General features: G+C 59.1%; 1 protein-coding gene across 2 annotated transcripts in view; it reads left to right on the top strand.

Annotated features, from left to right (window-relative positions):
- The window catches only part of PRDM15 (PR/SET domain 15), a 50574-nt gene that overhangs the window by 25180 nt on the left and 7002 nt on the right, over positions 1 to 18392 (top strand). The window contains exons 7-22 of one of the 2 annotated variants that reach the window (XM_059686508.1): positions 124 to 360; positions 1181 to 1313; positions 2829 to 3010; positions 3134 to 3228; positions 3617 to 3704; positions 4360 to 4419; positions 7905 to 8072; positions 8934 to 9028; positions 10040 to 10171; positions 11811 to 11945; positions 12748 to 12911; positions 13722 to 13801; positions 14145 to 14264; positions 14641 to 14772; positions 16283 to 16366; positions 16775 to 16950. In XM_059686508.1, coding sequence (XP_059542491.1) covers positions 124 to 360; positions 1181 to 1313; positions 2829 to 3010; positions 3134 to 3228; positions 3617 to 3704; positions 4360 to 4419; positions 7905 to 8072; positions 8934 to 9028; positions 10040 to 10171; positions 11811 to 11945; positions 12748 to 12911; positions 13722 to 13801; positions 14145 to 14264; positions 14641 to 14772; positions 16283 to 16366; positions 16775 to 16950 — 2081 coding nt within the window. The remainder of the gene's footprint in view (positions 1 to 123; positions 361 to 1180; positions 1314 to 2828; positions 3011 to 3133; positions 3229 to 3616; positions 3705 to 4359; positions 4420 to 7904; positions 8073 to 8933; positions 9029 to 10039; positions 10172 to 11810; positions 11946 to 12747; positions 12912 to 13721; positions 13802 to 14144; positions 14265 to 14640; positions 14773 to 16282; positions 16367 to 16774; positions 16951 to 18392) is intronic. The other variant, XM_059686509.1, reaches the window with a different exon arrangement.

The following is an 18392-nucleotide window of genomic DNA, read 5'->3' as shown; positions in this document are numbered from 1 at the left end:
CGGTTTACCTCTGCAGAGGGCGCGCTATCAGCAAATAAAATTGAAAACGAACGAGCAGTGGGGGAGGGAGCGGACGCTGACCGGCTCCCCGCGCCCCGGTGCACCTGCCTCCCTCTCCTGCAGAGCATCTGTTGGGTCACTTGGAACAAGCCAAAAGCCTCCCCCCGGCCGGCCAGCAGGAGGGGGCTCCAGAGAAGGAACCTGACGGGTCTCAGGGGGAGCCTCCCGCAGTCCCCAAGAGCATCAGTGCCGCCAAAGAGCAGAAGAAAAAGCCTCGAAGGGGGAGAAAACCCAAAGCCTCGAAACCAGAACAGAAACCAGAGCAGCCCCTGGTCGTCATTGAAGACAAGGAGCCCGCAGGTGAGGGCTGGCCCTGGGGGCGGAGCCAGCAGGTGAGGGCTGGCCCTGGGGGCGGAGCCAGCAGGTGAGGGCTGGCCCTGGGGGCGGAGCCCGCAGGTGAGGGCTGGCTCTGGGGGGCAGAGCCAGCAGGTGAGGGCTGGCCCTGGGGGCGGGGCCAGCAGGGTGTGCTCTGTGGCCCTGACAGGGCCTGAGGGGTTAGACTTCCTGCACAGTTTCCCTTCCCTAAACAGGCCAGGCCAGTGAAGGGGCAGGAGCCTCTTCAGTGATAGGTCCACTAGTGGTCAGTTGCATGAGGAAGGCATGTGGGAGGCAAGTGGGAGGACCGGTGCTAATTTGTGTGTGACCTTCCCGTGTTTCATTTGTGCAGAGGTTCAGACCTGGGTCCCTGTTACTGTGGTTATGTCGTGTTTGACTCTTGTGCTTGCCGTTATTTGCTTTTGAACATACTCACGGTGGCTTGTCTAATAACAAAATTAATATTTCTGAGTCTCTGTCACCATAATTTAATAAATTTTAAGATCCCAATATATATGAAAATGTTGTGGTTTGGGTTGGTATGCTGAGGGATTGAAATAGTGCTAGGACTGTCGTGGTTTTAAAGAAGCATCACAATTTATAACTAGTTTTGAGTTATGAATATCACTTTGATTTTCTATATATACAGATAAATATGTAGGTTCTAAAATACTGCTAGTTTTCCTTTCTTTCCTTGTTAACCGTGTAAACCTGTCCCGGCTGTGTCCCCTGGGCGTGCCGTCTTGGCTGGCTGTGTTCTGCCCCTGCCCGGCTGTGACGTGGCTGTCCCGTTCTTTCTGCACAGAGCAAGTGGCCGAGATCATCACCGAGGTGCCCCCGGACGAGCCCGTGTCTGCGGCGCCGGACGAGCACATCATGGAGCTGGTCTTGGGGAAGCTGGCCACCACCACCACCAGCGAGGCCCCTTCAGTGCCCAAGTGAGTCCTGCCACAGCGCTCGGGGCAGGCAGCGGGGGGGGGGGGGGGCGCAGCGGCTTCGTGGGGGGCGGGGGAGGGCCTGACGAGTGGGGGTTTGCTTCTCATGGTGGAAGCGGATGAGTGTGTTTCTGAACAAGCAGCAGGAACACTCTGGACCCAGGAGCTTAATGGGGCGTCCACTGTGAAAACAGTTTGAAAAATATTTTTATTGTGGTAAAGTAGACCTAACATGAAATTTACCATCATCATAATTTTTAAGAGTACAGGTCAGTGGTTTTAAATACATTCACATACATTCACCATCATCCATCTCCATAACTTCTTTATCTTCCTTGAACTGAAACTCCATATTATTTTTTTTTAAATATATTTTATTGATTTTTTACAGAGAGGAAGGGAGAGGGGTAGAGAGTTAGAAACATCGATGAGAGAGAAACATCGATCAGCTGTCTCCTGCACACCCCCCACCGGGGATGTGCCCACAACCAAGGTACATGCCCTTGACCAGAATCGAACCCGGGACCCCTGAGTCGGCAGGCCAACGCTGTATCCACTGAGCCAAACCAGTCAGGGCTCCATATTATTTAATAATTATTCCTTAGCCCATCCCCAGCCCCGTCTGTGAATCTGAACAGCCTAGGTGCCCGTGTAAGGGGGATCACACAGGAGTGGTCCTTCTGTGACGGGCTTGCTCCACTCAGCATGCTGCTCTCCAGGCCCATCCAAGTGCAGCCTAGGTCAGAATGTCCTCCCTCTTCAGGCTGCGTGACGGTCGCTGTGGGTGGGCCACGTTGGCTTGTCCATTCCTGCTTCCGTGGCGCTTGGGCTGCCCCCCTCCTGCCTGTTATGAATATTGCTGCTGTGATAAAGCAGTTTTGTATTGGAATTTCTATAAATAGCTTTCCTTACTTTGTGTTTTCCTTTTTCTTTCAGTGACCAAGGAAAATGTTTGCATTTTGTTGTCATTCTTGGGAAATTATTGTCCTGAAGCTGAATAAGCTGGTGGCAATTTTTTCTCCACTGGCTCTTTTTGGGGTTCCCCTTTCTATTGTCAAAGTGCACCTGGTCCTTCGTAGGCTGGGAACCTGTGGAAATACTGAAACCAAAGGCATGTCAGAAATGCTGTTACCTGTTTATTTATTTACAATCTGAGTGCCCGGAGAGTTTCCATGGAAACAGTCAGAAACACACAAGCAGATGAGATTTTAAAAACCCGGTTCAGGGAGAATATAAAGCCGAGAGGCCGTACCCGTGAGGAGAGCTCAGGGCCCTGGCTGCTCTAGGTGAAGCGCGCATTGTGTGTGACGCTTCCCGGTGGCCAGAGGTCAACGCAGTGAGACGTGCGGCTGGTCCGCTCACGGTGCCTCTCCTCTGGGTGCCCCTGGCCCTGGGTGATGCCGAGCTTGGCCCCTTTCTCCCATCGAGCAGGGCTGATTTGGGAAGACCCTTTCCGAGATGACTGTAACCTTGAACTCAGCCTCCCACCTGTCCTCCCGTCCCCTGTCCACCTGGCAGGTTCCCGCATCATCAGAGCGGCAGCATCGCCCTCAAGAGGAGTCTGATTCTCTCCACCCGGCATGGCATCCGGCGGAAGCTGGTCCGGCAGCTGGGGGAGCACCGGCGGGTGTACCAGTGCGGCACTTGCAGCAAGGTCTTCCAGAACAGCAGCAACCTGAGCCGGCACGTGCGCTCGCATGGTGAGTCCCAGCCTGTCTGTGGGCAGCGTGCCCAGGGGCTGCCCGCCCGCGTGGAGGGCCAGGGCGCGCATGTCTCCGGCCGCGCTGCAGTCCTGGACCGGCTTGTTCTTGTTGGCTCCGTAGGTGATAAGCTGTTCAAGTGTGAGGAGTGTGCGAAGCTGTTCAGCCGAAAGGAGAGTCTAAAGCAGCATGTCTCCTACAAGCACAGCCGGAACGAGGTGGGTGCAGCCACGGTTGTCCTCCCAGCTACAGGAGAAGCAGGCCACGGACCAAACAGTCCGAGGGGGAGAGAAGTTAGAGTCAGGGGAGAGGAGAGAACCACAGCGGCCGAGCCCGGCGGTTCTGGACACATCCAGGTGGCCTGGCCTGGCGGGAGCAGGTGGCCCTGGGGGCTGTGCAGGTGCCTGAGTATGGGGTGCTCTTTCTAGTGGAATTGGGCGGGAAGAGTGAAAATTCTTCATGTTCCTAAGCTGAGTAGGAGAGTAGTAGAGAAACGTCGTAAACCACACACACATGGAAGTTGCTAGAACATTTCCTCAGGGAGGCTCGTTCTGCTTGAGCCTCCCCTGGGCTCCTCCTCTCACTGACGTGCTGCCCTCTGCCCAGGTGGACAGCGAGTACAGGTACCGGTGTGGCACCTGTGAGAAGACCTTCCGCATCGAGAGCGCGCTGGAATTTCACAACTGCAGGACAGGTGAGCGGGCCGGCCAGCGTCGAGTCCCAGGGGACGGGGTGGGAGCTGGGGAACGTCAGAGGGGGTAAAGGTAGGGTTAACAACCCCACCACGCATTTTGCTTCCGAGCAGTCATTAGCTGGTCTAGAGACAGACGGAGACATCCCGGGTCTAAAGGAACTTATGTTCCCACTTCCTGTTACACATGCCCCCCATTTGAGTTCCCACACATGCCATCCTTGCCAAGTGTGGCGGGCAGCGGTGTCGGGTTTGCGCTAGGACCATGTGCGAAAGAGTGGTGGGTGGTGCCTGCAGGGGTGTGTCTCTCACTTGTCGGAAGGGGCTTCCGGAACCATTAGCCTCCCTTCTACATGGAGCTGCCAGTGTCCAGACCATGTTGTTCTGAGTCCACTTCTGTCCACCCATCTCCAAAAGTGACAGGAACCTCATTTCCTCATGCTGCCACGAGCCCGTGCTGACGGGGCCTCTCTGGGTCTGGGCAAGCATGCCAGGCACTGTCTCTGGCAAACTGGCAGCTGGCAAGCACGCGTGCTACAGACATCCTCGTGGACAGCAGGAGGCAGTGGCTTAGGAGCCCAGCCCCTGGAGGAAGCCCCGCCCTGTCCCCACTGCTCCTCCTGTGCACCGGGGTGACTTGCATTCTCCCTCTCTCCAGGAACCCTAGCTCACCCGGGAGAGGGGGGGACCAGTGGCAGTCGGCTTAGCGACCTACCAGGTTAGCCTTTGATACCGACCCTTTCCTGTTGGCCCTCTGTGTGCGTCACTGTATCTCTGTGGGGGTCTTGGTCAGGTGGGTCTCCGGGGAGCCTTAACCGGCTTAGCTAAGTCTCCACAGCCCCTCCCTCCGCAGCCAGCGCCTGCCCGGAAGCGCCCACTGTAACCCTTGCTTGGCTTGTGTGTTTGTTTGTCGTGTTGGAGGGTCCTGTCTGGAAGCTGGCATGTCTCGCCCATGGCGCCTTGCTCCCGTGGCGGGACTGTTCCGAGTGGCAGACGAGCCCTGTTTCACCTGAGCTCCAGCTGCTCCGCAGCATCTGAGTCTGTGGCTTTAAGTGGCCTTGGCAGCTTTCGGACGAACTTCCTGTGTGCCGCACACCTGCACCCTGAGCCCTGCACCCAGGTGCTCCCCAGATCTGGGGCAGGTCCCCCAGCAGTCTCCATGCTGCACCAGCTGCAGCCGGCCTTAGCCTGGGCTGTTCTGAGCCGGAAGACGCTCGTGTGGCCACTGGCAGGTCTGCGTGCCTGCAGGGATGGGGCGGGCTGTCGGTGTCAGGAACATGAGTGGCACCTGTGCAGTGTTTGGTGAGTGACTCAGGGTCCAGGAAGAGGAGGTGTCCTCTGTAGCTGTCTCTCTGGACAAGGTGAAGCAGAAAGTAACAGAAGTCAGAGCCCCGGGTGCTACTCGTGGGTCAAAGTTCTGACAAAGCAGACCTTCCCTTTGTCACATGGAAGTAACAGCAGCAGCTGAAATGCACCTTCTCTTTTCCCAAGATGCTCTTTCAAAGGGTAGAAGTTGTGGATGGAAAATAAAGGTTAAGCCTGGATGTGAGCTCATTTGCAAAATGCAGTATTTGCATACTGTTACGCTTTTTTATGTGTTCACATAAGAAAATGTGTGTCTTCCATAAACCATTAAGCCAAGAATTTGTCCAATGTGAGGGAGAAGCTTTGAAACGTGTAGTCTGCTGGGTTTTTCTCATCCTTCCACTTAGCAGGGCCGGCCCTGGGTGTGACAGGTGTTGGTGTAACTCTTCTGAGTGGTCCCTGAACTGCCCTTGACCATCAGACTGCGCTAGTGAATAGCAAAGGTTCACGTCCAGGCTCCCATGCAGGTCGGCTCCACTGGAAATCTGCTGTCTTATCTCTGGGTGACCCTGCACCCACCCCCTCACCAGAACCCAACTGATAGGCATCTGTTTTCAGTCGCTGCATTTTATTAAAACATTAGAGGCCTGGTGCACGAATTCATGCATGGGTGAGGTCCCTCAGCCTGGATGGTGATCGGGGCCACGGGAGGTTGGCTGGCCAGGGGGAGGGACTGCGGGAGGTTGGCTGGCTAAGGGAGCACACTGACCACCAGGGGGCAGCTCCTGCATTGAGCGTCTGCCCCCTGGTGGTCAGTGTGCATCATAGCAACTGGTCAACCTGTTGTTTGGTCATTTGGTCACTTAGGCTTTTATATATGTAGATAAATGTAGACCTCAAAGGCACCAGGGTTATTGGTGGGAGAAAGTTATTTTTGGAGCCAGACGCCCATCTGCATTCCTAAACTGGTCATTAGATGCCACACAGGAAATGCACCCTGAGTGAGGGACGTCCCGAAAGCCCTGCCCGCTCCTGCCTGGGCAGGGCAGCCACCCTGAGTGAGGGACGTCCCGACAGCCCTGCTCACTCCCTCTACCCAAGCAGAGGCCACAAATGAGTCAGGAATAGTTACAGGTGATTTCTCACCATATGCTGGAGGGACTCCTGAGAGAGAAAGCTAAAGCCATGGGCACACTGTACCTTCCACGCTAGTGGGGTGCCTGCCCATGAGGGCAGCCCACCTGTGCTGTTAGCACCTGCCCAGGAGGGCGGCTCACCTGTGCTGTTAGCACCTGCCCAGGAGGGCAGCCCACCTGTGCTGTTAGCACCTGCCCAGGAGGGTGGCTCACCTGTGCTGTTAGCACCTGCCCAGGAGGGCGGCTCACCTGTGCTGTTAGCACCTGCCCAGGAGGGCGGCTCACCTGGGTGGTTTTGCAAGCCTGGGGTGGGTGGGGGTCTCTGTGATCTGATGGGACAGCTCAGTAATGGTGTGGCCTCCACAAAGCAGATGCAGATGCCCTTGGTCTGGTGGTCCCATCCCTAAGAAGCCATGCTCAGGGGATTCAGCAGAGGCCCCTGGTGACACGAGCCCAGCGTCCACGCCCCGGCCACACTGAGGGAGGGGAGGGGCCTCGGGCTGGAGGCCGGGGCGAGGGACACTGGCGTTGTTGCAGGCGAGCTGAGGGACCCCCCCGCCCCCATGCACAAATTTCGTGCACTGGGCCTCTAGTAAAAAATAATGCAGTAAATTGTGGTAAAGGAACCAGGTGGACTAATACATAGCCTCTGAAATGAGCATACTAAGCACACATACTGCATACATGTGTGTGTAGGGGATCATGTAGATGCACCTGGGCTGCACACTGAGGTCACCTAACCCCCTGCCTGGACATTTTGGTTGTCACACTGGCTGTGTGTGTGTGGTGGGGGGTGCTGCAGGACATCCACAGCACCAGGTCGGCCCCCACAGAGGACGATGTGGCCCACGTGTTGCCAGGGCCCAGTCTGAGACCCTGGGTGTGTGTGGGGGGGCAGGGGGTACTTAAACGCACCTCGGGCTCCGTGTACAGCAGAGTGAGAACCATCAGATTCACGGTAGGAAACAGCAGGACTATGTGCAGCCTCAGGGACATGTGTGTTTGGCAAACGTTTGTTGACTCCAGGAGCAGGTCAGCGGGCTGGGGCCCAGGCCCAGAAACAAGGATGACACAGTGTGTCCTGAGGCCTCCCTCTGAAGGAGGATGCCCCTGTGACCCACCTGCAGGGGGACCCGGCGTGGGCTGGTGCTCCAGGAGGGCTGTGGGCAGTGAGGGCTGCCTTCAGGGCTTGTGTGGAGGACAGACCCCTGGATGGGGGTGGGGTGAGGGGCAGAGCACAGAACAGCACAGAGAGGGTCGGGGCCTGTGCTGGGCATGAGGCCCTGGGATCCCTGAGCCAAGGGGGGAGTCCAGGTGGTCCAGGAAAGACAGACAGCTGGAGGGGTGCTAGCGCCATGCAGGTGCCCCACGCCCGCTGCCTGTGCTCACCCAGGGCAGGCCTTCAGGGGACGTCCTGGCGCCTGGAGGGAGAGCGCAGTGGCCCAGAGGGAGCGGGTGGGGACTGTCCAGTTCCCGGTGGAGCACTGGGGTTCCTTGGGCGGAATCGTTGAATACCGTGGGGGAGAGGAGGTGGCGGAGGATGCGGGCTGGGCTGGTGGCGAGAGGAGGCGAGCTAAATCTTGGGAACCAGCCCTCCAGCCTGTGCTTGGACAGTAGCACAGGTGACCGGCTTCCTGGCCGCGTGGGCCTCACGCATCTCCACCCTTCACCTGCGCCCTTGCCATTCCCACGGCCTCACCATGGAGCCTGCATCCGATGCCGTTGACCTAAAAGCTGCTGTGTCTGCTTGCTTTCTGGACAGATGACAAGACGTTCCAATGTGAGATGTGTTTCAGATTCTTCTCCACCAACAGCAACCTCTCCAAGCACAAGAAGAAGCACGGGGACAAGAAGTTTGCTTGTGAAGTCTGCAGCAAGATGTTCTACCGCAAGGACGTCATGCTGGACCACCAGCGGAGGCACCTGGAGGGTGAGCGCCCTGCGCAGGGCAGGCCTGAGGGAGGGGAGGAGTGGGCCCGTCCTTGCCACCACCCGATGGAGTCATCGAGCTGTGGGGATTCAGCTCATGCAAAGGGAGGAATCCGTAGTGTCAGGTGGGAACTACAGGGACAGTTGGGAATGTCCTAAGTATTCAGGAGGGAAAGAGTTAAGGAAACCAGGCTCTCTGTAGGATTGAATGGTAGGCAGTCATTAAAAGCTTTTCAAAGAGTTTTTGAGTATTATGGCAAAATGCTACCCATGATAGAGAGTAGGAAGAAAACTGTGAAACTGACGCAGTGAGCTCTCCGCATGTGTGTGGAGCATGTTCCAGACAGAGGCATTGGGGAGCCCCTGACTGGTTTTCCCTGGCTCCTCCTCTGTGTACCCCGAGAGGCCCCCAATGCCTGAAAGCCGTAAGGATTTTGTTATCAGCTGACCTTGCACCCTGGCCCTAATTCAGCTGGTTTAATTTGAGGGATGAGTATTAGCCTCTTTTTAATAAAAAGCCTGCCTTTTCCCTGAGCCTTTCCATCGGGCACAGACACCTCTAGGTCGTTCGTTATAACCTTCCACGCTGTAAAGTGGGAAACATCGCTGCCCTCGTATTTCCAGATGTTTCAGATGCAAGAACCCTGTCACCGGGCCCATGGGTGCTGCAGTCTCCTCTCCCCTGGGGGCCCGTAGGAGCAGCGGTTAGCGCTGATGCTCACATCACGCCCAGGGACACCCGCTCACTCATATGTCTCCCCACTGTGGGCAGCCGTCTCCGTCCTCTGAAATGACACTGGGCTGCAGCAGAGCTGGCTAATATCATGTATTTACCCTCTCGCTTGGGCGGTGGGCCTTTCAGGCATCAGGCGAGTGAAGAGAGAAGACCTGGAGACCAGCGGGGAAAGCCTGGTCCGCTACAAGAAGGAGCCTTCGGGGTGCCCCGTGTGTGGCAAGGTAACGCCGCGCTGCCCCGCAGTCTAACGCACAGCTCACCCCTTCCCGCGGTGACGAGTCGGAGCTCTGCCCACTGCAGGTCCGGAGAAGGTCCCGGGGACATGGACACTCGGGGTGTCCTAAGCTGCAGTGTCCACTCACTCGTGGCCTTGTCATTGTGATCTTTTGCTGTCGAGCCGGGTCTCCAGGGAGGGAGCTGAGGATGAGCGTTTGCTCTGTCAGAGCCTTTTTCCTCGTTGGCCACCATCTCCACCTGCGTGCACCCGAGCTCACGCTCTCTCTCTCCGCAGCGTCTCTGTGACCTGTCCCTCTGGCAGAGGTGGGAGCCGGTCACCGGGGAAGTGGGAGGTCCTGGGGCTTAGTTCTGCCTGCTGGTGCTGCTCTCCCCTGTGGCATCTCTGAGTGACAGCACCCACAACCGCGTGGCTACGGCGGTTCCTGGCATGTTCCCCGAGTGAGCGAAGTGTGACGTCAGCCTTATGAGCAGATCCCTTCAGGGAGTGTCAGGCGACTCCTTAGCTTGACCTTAAATGTCCAGCAGTGCACTGCCCATCAGAGCCCCGGGGTGCTGTCAGCCCGTGCGGGGGCCACAGAAGTGGGGTGTTCTTCGTGAATGAGCTCCAGGCCTTGGCCCTCCTCAGACTCGCCTCCCAGGACGAGATTGTGCAGAGGCCACTGTGTGCCCAGGCTAGAGAGCGTGTCCCTCTCGGATGCAGAGCACTTGCTGCGGGGGCCCAGGGGGACTCCCAAGGGGGCTCCTCGCCCCCACAAGCTGGGGTTGTCGGGGACAGAACCACCAGCCTGGGCTTGGGTAGTTGCTGGGTCTCAGCCACACGCAGTTCTGTGAGCCGCTGCCAGGCCCGGACAGTGGGGAGCGATGGCCGCAGGTGACAGCCAGTGGCAGCACTGCCAGCGTTGTTGCCTTTGCAAGAGGAAACGGAAACTGTGGTTATGGTTTACGCGAAGCTGGTGTTGGGAGCGGCGCCTCCATGTCCGCCTCTTCGCCCGCAGGTGTTCTCCTGCAGGAGCAACATGAACAAGCACCTGCTGACCCATGGCGACAAGAAGTACACCTGCGAGATCTGCGGCCGCAAGTTCTTCCGTGTGGACGTGCTCAGGGACCACATCCACGTCCACTTCAAGGTGCCCGCCGTGCGCGCTGTCCCGGTAGCTCACTCGGGGCATGGGGGCCTCCGGCCAGCGTTCTGATCACTGGTCCGCTTGGCTGCACGCCTCTTGTCAGATGCGGCCTCATGACCGTTTGCTGGTCTCGGGCAGCCCCGCTGCAGGGCTCCCAGTCCGGTGCCTCCCGCGGGTGGATGGGGTGCTGGTGTTTGCTCCCCTTCTCCCTGCCTCGAGGAAAGTGAGGAGTTGGCCGGAGCTGGGGAGGCAGCGAGGACTCGGGGCCATGGGGGCAGGAGAAGTGCAGATCCGGGGAAAACAAAGGGATGGCAGGTGCTGAGGCCCCGATGAAGCTGCGCTCACCCTCGTCACCTCCCTGCCTGCAGCTCAGTGACGGGCAGTTCCCAGCTCCGGTGCAGGTTGGGCTTTCCCTGGGCAGATGCTGGGGAAAGTGGGGGCGAGGCACGAGTGTGGGAGGCTCCCAGTGCAGGTGCAGAGCCATGTGGACCAAGCTGGGGAGGAAGGAAGGGCCCCAGGAGGGCGAAGAGCCTCGAGGAGAAGGGCTTGGACCTCCCGGGACCTGCGGGTACCAGTTCTGCCACCCCTCTGAGCCTCCACATTTCCCTCTGTAAAACGGGGCCCCGAGCCCTGCCATGGAGAGTGGGTTTCCATGAGCATTAAATTAGACCCGACAGGTGACGGGCCCAGCGGGTCTGAGTGCCCATGCCTGTGGTCTGTAAACAGGTGCTAGTCCTCCTCGGGCAGTTCTCCTCTGAAAGAGGGGTGCCCTTCTTTGCTGACGGAAACTAGGGGTTCAGTTTGAGTCGATGTGAGAGCCGACAGTAGAAGAAACGGAACGGCGGCCCTTGTTGAAACCTCGTGCTTCAGCCGAGGGCGCGGAGGGAGGGGGCGCGAGCTCTCCAAAGGAGCCCATCCCCTCTGGGTTCCAAGTTTGCTCACTGAGGAAACGTGGCCCTCAGCGCCACGCGGCCGGCAGCCTCTGCCTGAGGATGGGCAGTGGCAGGGAAAGGGGCAGCGCCCTCTGCGGCCGCTGGAAGGAGCTGCTAGACAGGGAGCCGGCCACCAGCCTGGCGAGCCCTCCTCCCTCCCAGTGGTGGCTGCTGGCTCCTGCCACGCTGCTCCCTCAGCTCCGGGCTCGCCCCCGGGCTGCTCATCCCTAGTGTTTCTGCCTGCGAGTGACTGCTGGAGTGATCCTTGCAGTCTTTTGCAGAAAAGTAAGTGGAACTTCAGAAACTTCAGGGAAAGCCCGGTCACGTCCACAGGAGGAGGCCTTAGAGACCACTGACCCCACCCCACTGACAGAAGCCACCATCGAGGCCGGGACGTTAGGTGTTCCCAGGTTCAGGCAGCACCAGGCTCACACCAGGCCCGCGGGAGGGAGCCTGCTGCTCCCTGCCCACCCCGCGGGGCCGGTGCTGTGCATTGCAGAATTATCTGAGTGTGAGCAGGGCCTGGTGGGTTTCCCGTCGGGAGTGGGGTGTGCAGGGGGCCCACACAGGACGCAGCAGGCGGGAGCTCCTAGGACGTCCTACCCCGCAGAGGCGCTGCCTCTCCGCGTGGGTGAGCCCCTGCCGCCGTGGATAAGGAGCCGGTTAACGCTTTGCCACGCGCGTTAGAAGTCGGGCTCCGGCTCTTCCAGGACATCGCGCTGATGGATGACCACCAAAGGGAAGAGTTCATTGGCAAGATCGGGATCTCCTCCGAGGAGAACGATGACAATTCTGACGAGAGCGCGGACTCGGAGCCTCACAAGTACAGCTGCAAGAGGTGCCAGGTAACCTGCCGCTCAGAGCGTCGGGGAAGGGGGCTCGGAACAGGCTGCCGACCGACGGGCCGGGCTCGGTGAGCGGAGCCCCAGGCGGTGGCCCACTTGCAGACACAGCTGTCCCGCTGGCTGCCCCAGGTCACTTGGGTTCTCGGGGAGGATGCCTGGTCTCACTGTGTCACACGGACCATCCTCGCGGAACCAGTCTCCCGACTGGCTGGCGTACGTCTGTGTGGCTCACCCGGTGGGATCTGGCTCCCTGGAGGTCGGCCGCATGAGGGGCCTCCCTCCCGCCCTCGGACCAGTGGCTCTTCACCACAGCCTGCCCCGTGCGTGGAAGGGGGGCGTGCTCAGAGGGGGTGGTTCTGTCCTCAAAGGGCCCAGGCTCAGCAGCGTGCTGTGTGAAGGCGGTCCCTGCACTGGGTCCCCTGCCTGGGAAAGCGCAGTTCACTCCTGTTGAGTGCAGGTGCCATGTTCTCCGCGAGCACCAGCCCGTGTGCCCATCCTGGCACCTGCCGTGCGCCTGTCAGGACCCTTGGGTGTGAGGGAGGTCAGGGAGGTCAGTGGGTGGAGAGGAGGCAGTCAGGCCTGAAGAGGAGTCCGGAGGCCCGGGAGGAGCTGGGGTCCACTCCTCACATCCCCCCCCGCTGCACAGTTTTGCCGGCACTGCCCCTGCCCCTGCCCTAGGAGTGCCCTCCTCACCTGCCAGGGTGAGGGGCTCTCACCAGCGTCCCTGCCCCGTGGTGCGCGGCAGTGCGTGCTGAGCTGCAGCGCCGAGCTGGGCGAGTGGTGAGCGTGTACCTGTCCGCAGCTCACCTTCGGCCGTGGGAAGGAGTACCTGAAGCACATCATGGAGGTGCACAAGGAGAAGGGCTACGGCTGCAGCACCTGCAACCGGCGCTTCGCCCTGAAGGCCACCTACCACGCCCACATGGTCATCCACCGCGAGAACCTGCCCGACCCCAACGTGCAGAAGTGAGGCTCCCGGGGCTGCGGGCTCAGCGCTGGGTGGTGCCTGAGGGAGGTGCCCGAGGGAGGTGCAGAGAAGCGATGCTTGAAGGGGCAAGTCCCTCTGCTCTGTGAGCCCCACTGGGGCCTGGGGAAGTACCTGTCCTCCACCGGTCCTGCCTCGGCCCCACCCCCTGCCAGGACTCAGCATGAGCAGCGCATCACAGGCCTGGGGAGCCACCGGGAGCCCTTTCCCCAGTGATCAGGGTCCCTGAAGGCCAGCTCCTGTCGGGCTGCAGCCGGAACCAGTGCTCTGAGCCTGTGCGAGGGTGGATGGTTGTGGCTGCAGTGGCTGCAGTGGCCAGCTCGGTCGCCCGAACAGAGTGCACAGGCCGGAGGTCCGAGATGAAGGTGTCTCAGGGCTGCCTCCGACTGTGAGAGCATCTGCCCCAGGCCCCTCTCCTTGGCGTACAGATGGCCTCATCTCCCCGTGTCTGCATGGTTGTCCCGCTACCCGGGCCTCTGTGCCCACACGTCCCCTTTTCATAAGGACACCAGTCATACTGGCTCAGGGCCCATCCAGAGACCTCGTTCCAACTTCATCACTTGTTAAGCCCTGATCTCCAATACAGTCACGTTGTGGGGAACTGGGGATCAGGGCTTAAGCGTGGATTTGAACTGGGGGCACATTAAGTTCACGACAGCCTACAGTCCGTCTTCTGTCATCTCCATTACACCTTTTGGTCTCATCTCTTGGTCTCTCGGTGCCTAGGAAAGGTGTGCCCCCTGCAGGGTCCCCCCATGTGGGGCCGCCCTGAGGCTTCTGTCTGGTTGCAGGTACATCCACCCCTGCGAGATCTGCGGCCGGATCTTCAACAGCATCGGGAACCTGGAGCGGCATAAACTCATCCACACGGGTAGGTGTCCTGTCGGGCACAGGGCCCCGGGCTGACGGGGGTGGACCGCCTTCTCTGTGGGCTTCGTGCGCAGAGCAGTCACGCATCGTCCCCCTCAGTGCATTCCTTGGTCCCGCTTCTCGTGTCCTGGCCACGGCGTCCGCTCCCAGCACGTCCCTGCCCCATCACCCGCTCCAGGTCCTCGGAGCCTGCCACCCAGCCCAGAGGAAGCCCTGAGGCGGTGGAGGGAGGGGTGCCCGTGCTTCCGGCTGTGGGGAGGCCGCTTTCCTCCCAGTTACTGCCTTGCCGCCTTCCCCACGCCTGCGGATCTTCCAGGAGTGACATGGGGGTGCCTTGTTGGTAGGTGTGAAGAGCCACGCCTGTGAGCAGTGTGGGAAGTCCTTCGCCAGGAAGGACATGCTGAAGGAGCACATGCGTGTGCACGACAACATCCGGGAGTACCTGTGCGCCGAGTGCGGGAAAGGTGCGGTCCCGGGCGCGCCCACATGGTGCTGGGACCGGCCTTCAGGGGTGCAGCTGCTCCCCGTTGCGGGGAGAGCCTTTCAGAGCGGAGCCCGCCTTCTCTCCCCCTTTCCGCAGTCCCTGACACCTGTGCCTGCCCAAGGGTTGGGGTGTGGGCACTGGAGGGGGGTCGGGCACAGGTGCTGGGGGATCCAGGGCACCAGGGTAGTTAGGGGGATCCAGGGCACCGGGGTGGTTAGGGGGATCCAGGGCACCGGGGTGGTGAGGGGGATCCTGGGCATGCGGAGACAGGTCCAGGGCACGGTCGCTGTAGGGGGGCCCAGGGTGCGGCCCGGAGGCGCGGGGCGAGGCGGGCGCCCACCTGCCGCTGTCCGCAGGCATGAAGACCAAGCACGCGCTGCGCCACCACATGAAGCTGCACAAGGGCATCAAGGAGTACGAGTGCAAGGAGTGCCACCGCAAGTTCGCGCAGAAGGTCAACATGCTCAAGCACTACAAGCGGCACGTCGGTGAGTCCTGCCGGCGGCGGCTGCGGGCAGCCGCTGGGCCTGCTGCCGAAATGGCCGTAAGCGCCTCTGGAGGCTTCTCACTGTCCTTGGCTCCCCGCGGGGCCGGGTCCGAGCAAGCTCTGCTCTGGGAGGTGCGGGGCAGCAGCGGGCATCCGGGAAGCGTCCCGTCCCCCAGGCGCCCCGGTTTATGTCACTGCGCATGCGCACAGGAGTCCAGGCGCTGCCAGTTCTGCAGGGCCCTCGCCCTGCTCAGCCATTCCCCGTGGGAGTGTGTGCCTAGGAAGGGAGCAGGCAGGGTCCCAGAGGTTGTACAGCTGACCTCAGATCCTGGGACGTCTTAAGTGTCCGTCGGCAGGGCAATGGCTAAGTCGTGCAGCCATTAAAAAGAACGCAGCTGTCAGAAGCGATGCGATTCTCGGTAGTTTACATAGAGCTCATGAAGGAAAACATCTGCAACATCACAATGAGCCCCTGTTTGGAAACATGGACCTGTGGGTCGACGTGGGCGTGTGAGGGGGCGTTCAGGTGGACACCAGAACCGAAGGGAGCTGGCCCCTGGTGATGGGATTTGCCTGAGCCGGACATTCCTGGCAGGAGCCTCTCTACCGTGTTCCCTGTTCTCGCTACGATGGCCTTGGCTCCTGCCACTGCCTGGCCCAGCTTCTCTGTGTGCCTCAGCTGTCTGTCCAGGCCACCATGCAGGTCGGCTTGGGTCCCCACGCACTGGGCTTGCACAGTGTGCTGCCCTTGTCTGCCTGGGAAGCGCGCCCATTATCTGCCTCACCTTCTCCGGGAAGCTTTCTTGCTCCCCCAGGACTGGGTCCTGACCCACCTCTAGTGCTGCAAACTGTACCGTTCCACAGTACTGCTCTGCTGTACCAGCCTCCACACTCCACCTGCTGCAGCACCCACTCCCCCTTCGACCCCTCCTCCAGCCACGATGAGCCCAGGCCCTGTGCCTCCTGGGGGCTCTGTATGTACTCACAGCACCCAGTTGGTGGGCCCTTCACTCACTTGTCTTGTTCCATTTTGGAGGAACCTTTGTTTAAGAGGCTTTCTCGGGTCCACATTCTTGCCAGTTTGGGGAATACATCTGTCTTGCTCACCCGATGCCTGCTCCCCAGGTTGCAGGCAAGCAGGATGATCGCCCCCGACTGATGGCCTGTGGGGGCACTGGGGTAACGTAACCACCTGTTTCATAATGGCGTCTGCCTTCCCTTGTCATGAGCTAATGCAGAATAAAGCTCATTGAGTCGGATTCTGTTCATTGGGAATGACTGGCAGTCCCGTGGCCCCGGGCTGAAACTGACCTGCCAGCCTTCCTGAGGAAGCACCTTGCGAAGCCACCTGCAGAGGGCAGAGTTTCCAAGCCTCAGCTCAGTGCCCGTCTCCTGGCAGCCTCCCTTCCCGCAGCCTCTCCCAGTTCCGACCTGTGTCAGGGACAGGACTCCCGCTGCGTGTGGTTGAAGCACTGCGAACCATCTGAAGCTAAGTGTGCCTTTTTCTGCAGGGATTAAAGATTTCATGTGTGAATTGTGCGGAAAGACTTTTAGTGAGAGAAACACCATGGAGACCCACAAGCTCATCCACACAGGTAAGCAGGGTGCGGCCTGGGGCGGGGGCGGCTGTGTGACCCGGCATTGCAGACTGTTTGAGAGTATCGAGTGCCGTCCTGCCTCAGTGGTGGCCCGTTGCCTCCTAAAAATCAGCCCAGTACAACTTTCAAATATCTATTCTTAAATTTTCAATTATTGGAGCAATGATGTGGCTCCACACTCAGCGAGGGAGGAAGCCACTGTCCTGCTCACCTCAGGCGGTGCTTGTCCCTTTGGCCTGACCAAGGGCCGGTCCCAGCAGCACGTGCAGAGGGTGAGGCGCCCTCCTGCCTACCCTGCAGGCTGTGGGACAACCTTGCTCATGACCTGTGTTTGTCTTTTCCTCTGTGTGTGTGTGCGTGTGCGTGTGTGCATGTGTGTGCATGTGTGTGCATGTGTGTGTGTAGTGGGCAAGCAGTGGACCTGCTCCGTGTGTGACAAGAAGTACGTCACCGAGTACATGCTGCAGAAGCACGTGCAGCTCACACATGACAAGGTCGAGGCACAGAGCTGCCAGCTGTGCGGGACCAAGGTGTCCACCAGGGCCTCCATGAGCAGACACATGCGACGCAAGCACCCGGAGGTGAGCATCCTCCCTGCTCCCCCCCCCACCCCCGCCGGCCTGGTCCCTCTGCCCTCCGCCTGGTGCGAGCTTCTTTTGACCTGAGACCCCACCACCCTGGCTCAGGGGTCTGTCTCCCTTTGCAGACCTGGAATTCCTCGAGGCCGGGCCTGGGTCTTAGGTTCCCTCTGCACTGCAGCGCCTGCATGTGGGAGGGAGGCACTGAATGAACAGAGAGAAGAGCCTTGCTTGTTATTTGCTAAGGTTATAGGTTAATTTTCACTGGAATCACAGCAAGATGAAAGTACAAGCCTGCCCCTTGCCCCACTCTTTCCTTTGAGTGGCTAAGAAAATGTGCAGAGCAGGGCGTATCTGGGTGGTGTTGGGGGCGATCAGGGTGGCATTGAGGACCCAGAGGGAGAACTTGTGGAAGCAAGAAGACTTGGCTCATCTGGAAGCCTGTTCCAGAGGAAGGTCCAGGGCTTTAATAACTCATTGTGCTTCAAAAAGAAGCAAACTGGAAAGCAAAACTGGCAACCAGCTCTCAGATCACCAGAGGGAAAGGCTCTAAGCAGAAGAACAACAAAAGGTGTCACGAGCAAAAGCCTCAGACTTGACTACGTAAGCAACATGACACTTAGAAGTGACGTAGTTAATGAGCAAGCAAGCTGGCAGGTGCGTGTGAGATATTACCGTCGTTCACAGACACTGACTTTACTATCAGAGACGATAAGCATTCAGTGTGCACGTGAGAGGCAGTTCTGGAGAGGACCTGCCTCTGGTTAAAGCACAGGAAAAAGCACTCCCCTTCACTGAATCCCAGAGATGCAGGCACTAATGTACAGGGGCCCCTCCATCCACGAGTGAGCCAGGAGGTTTTAGATTCAGAGCGAGCGTGCGGGCGGGCCCTGCGTGGCTGCGCTGTGGAAGGCAGCGGGGCCGTGTCTCCAGTGCTTTATGAATGATTCTTCGGACGCCTCCATGTCAAGCCAGGGGATGGGTTAAATTAGTGATGGTTAACAATGTGCTTGGCTCTATAAACGGAGTTCTAAATAAGATTGTAAAGAAGCAGGATGCGCTGTGAGCACTGCAGCGACGTCCAGCGCGCTGTACGTGTGTCTGCAATACTCGCCTTTATCATGTAAAGGAGACGGGTGAGGAAAGGAAGGCAGGAAACAGTCCAGAGTGGTTTTCTCCTGGGGGCGAAGTTATGGTCGTTTCTCTACGTGTTTCTCCATTTTTAATCCTTGCCTTTAATGAACGTGGGGCCTCCCGCAGTGCCGGGGTCACCAGCTGTTTGGATGAGGAACACTTACAGACAGGCTTTTACAGTTTCCCCTGATCATGTCTAGTGTTTCTACAGGGAATTCCCTTTGTTAGTAGCTCGCCTTCCTTACACCTTTCTGGAGTGTGCATTCACTCTCTGCATGCGTGTTCCATTGTCTCACATCTGACTTGATTTG

The sequence above is a fragment of the Myotis daubentonii genome, chromosome 3, assembly GCF_963259705.1.
Source record: "Myotis daubentonii chromosome 3, mMyoDau2.1, whole genome shotgun sequence".
In the NCBI taxonomy this organism is placed as follows: Eukaryota; Metazoa; Chordata; class Mammalia; order Chiroptera; family Vespertilionidae; genus Myotis; species Myotis daubentonii.
The sequence above is the reverse complement of the archived record's forward strand: the minus strand, read 5'-3'. Positions and strand labels throughout refer to the sequence as shown.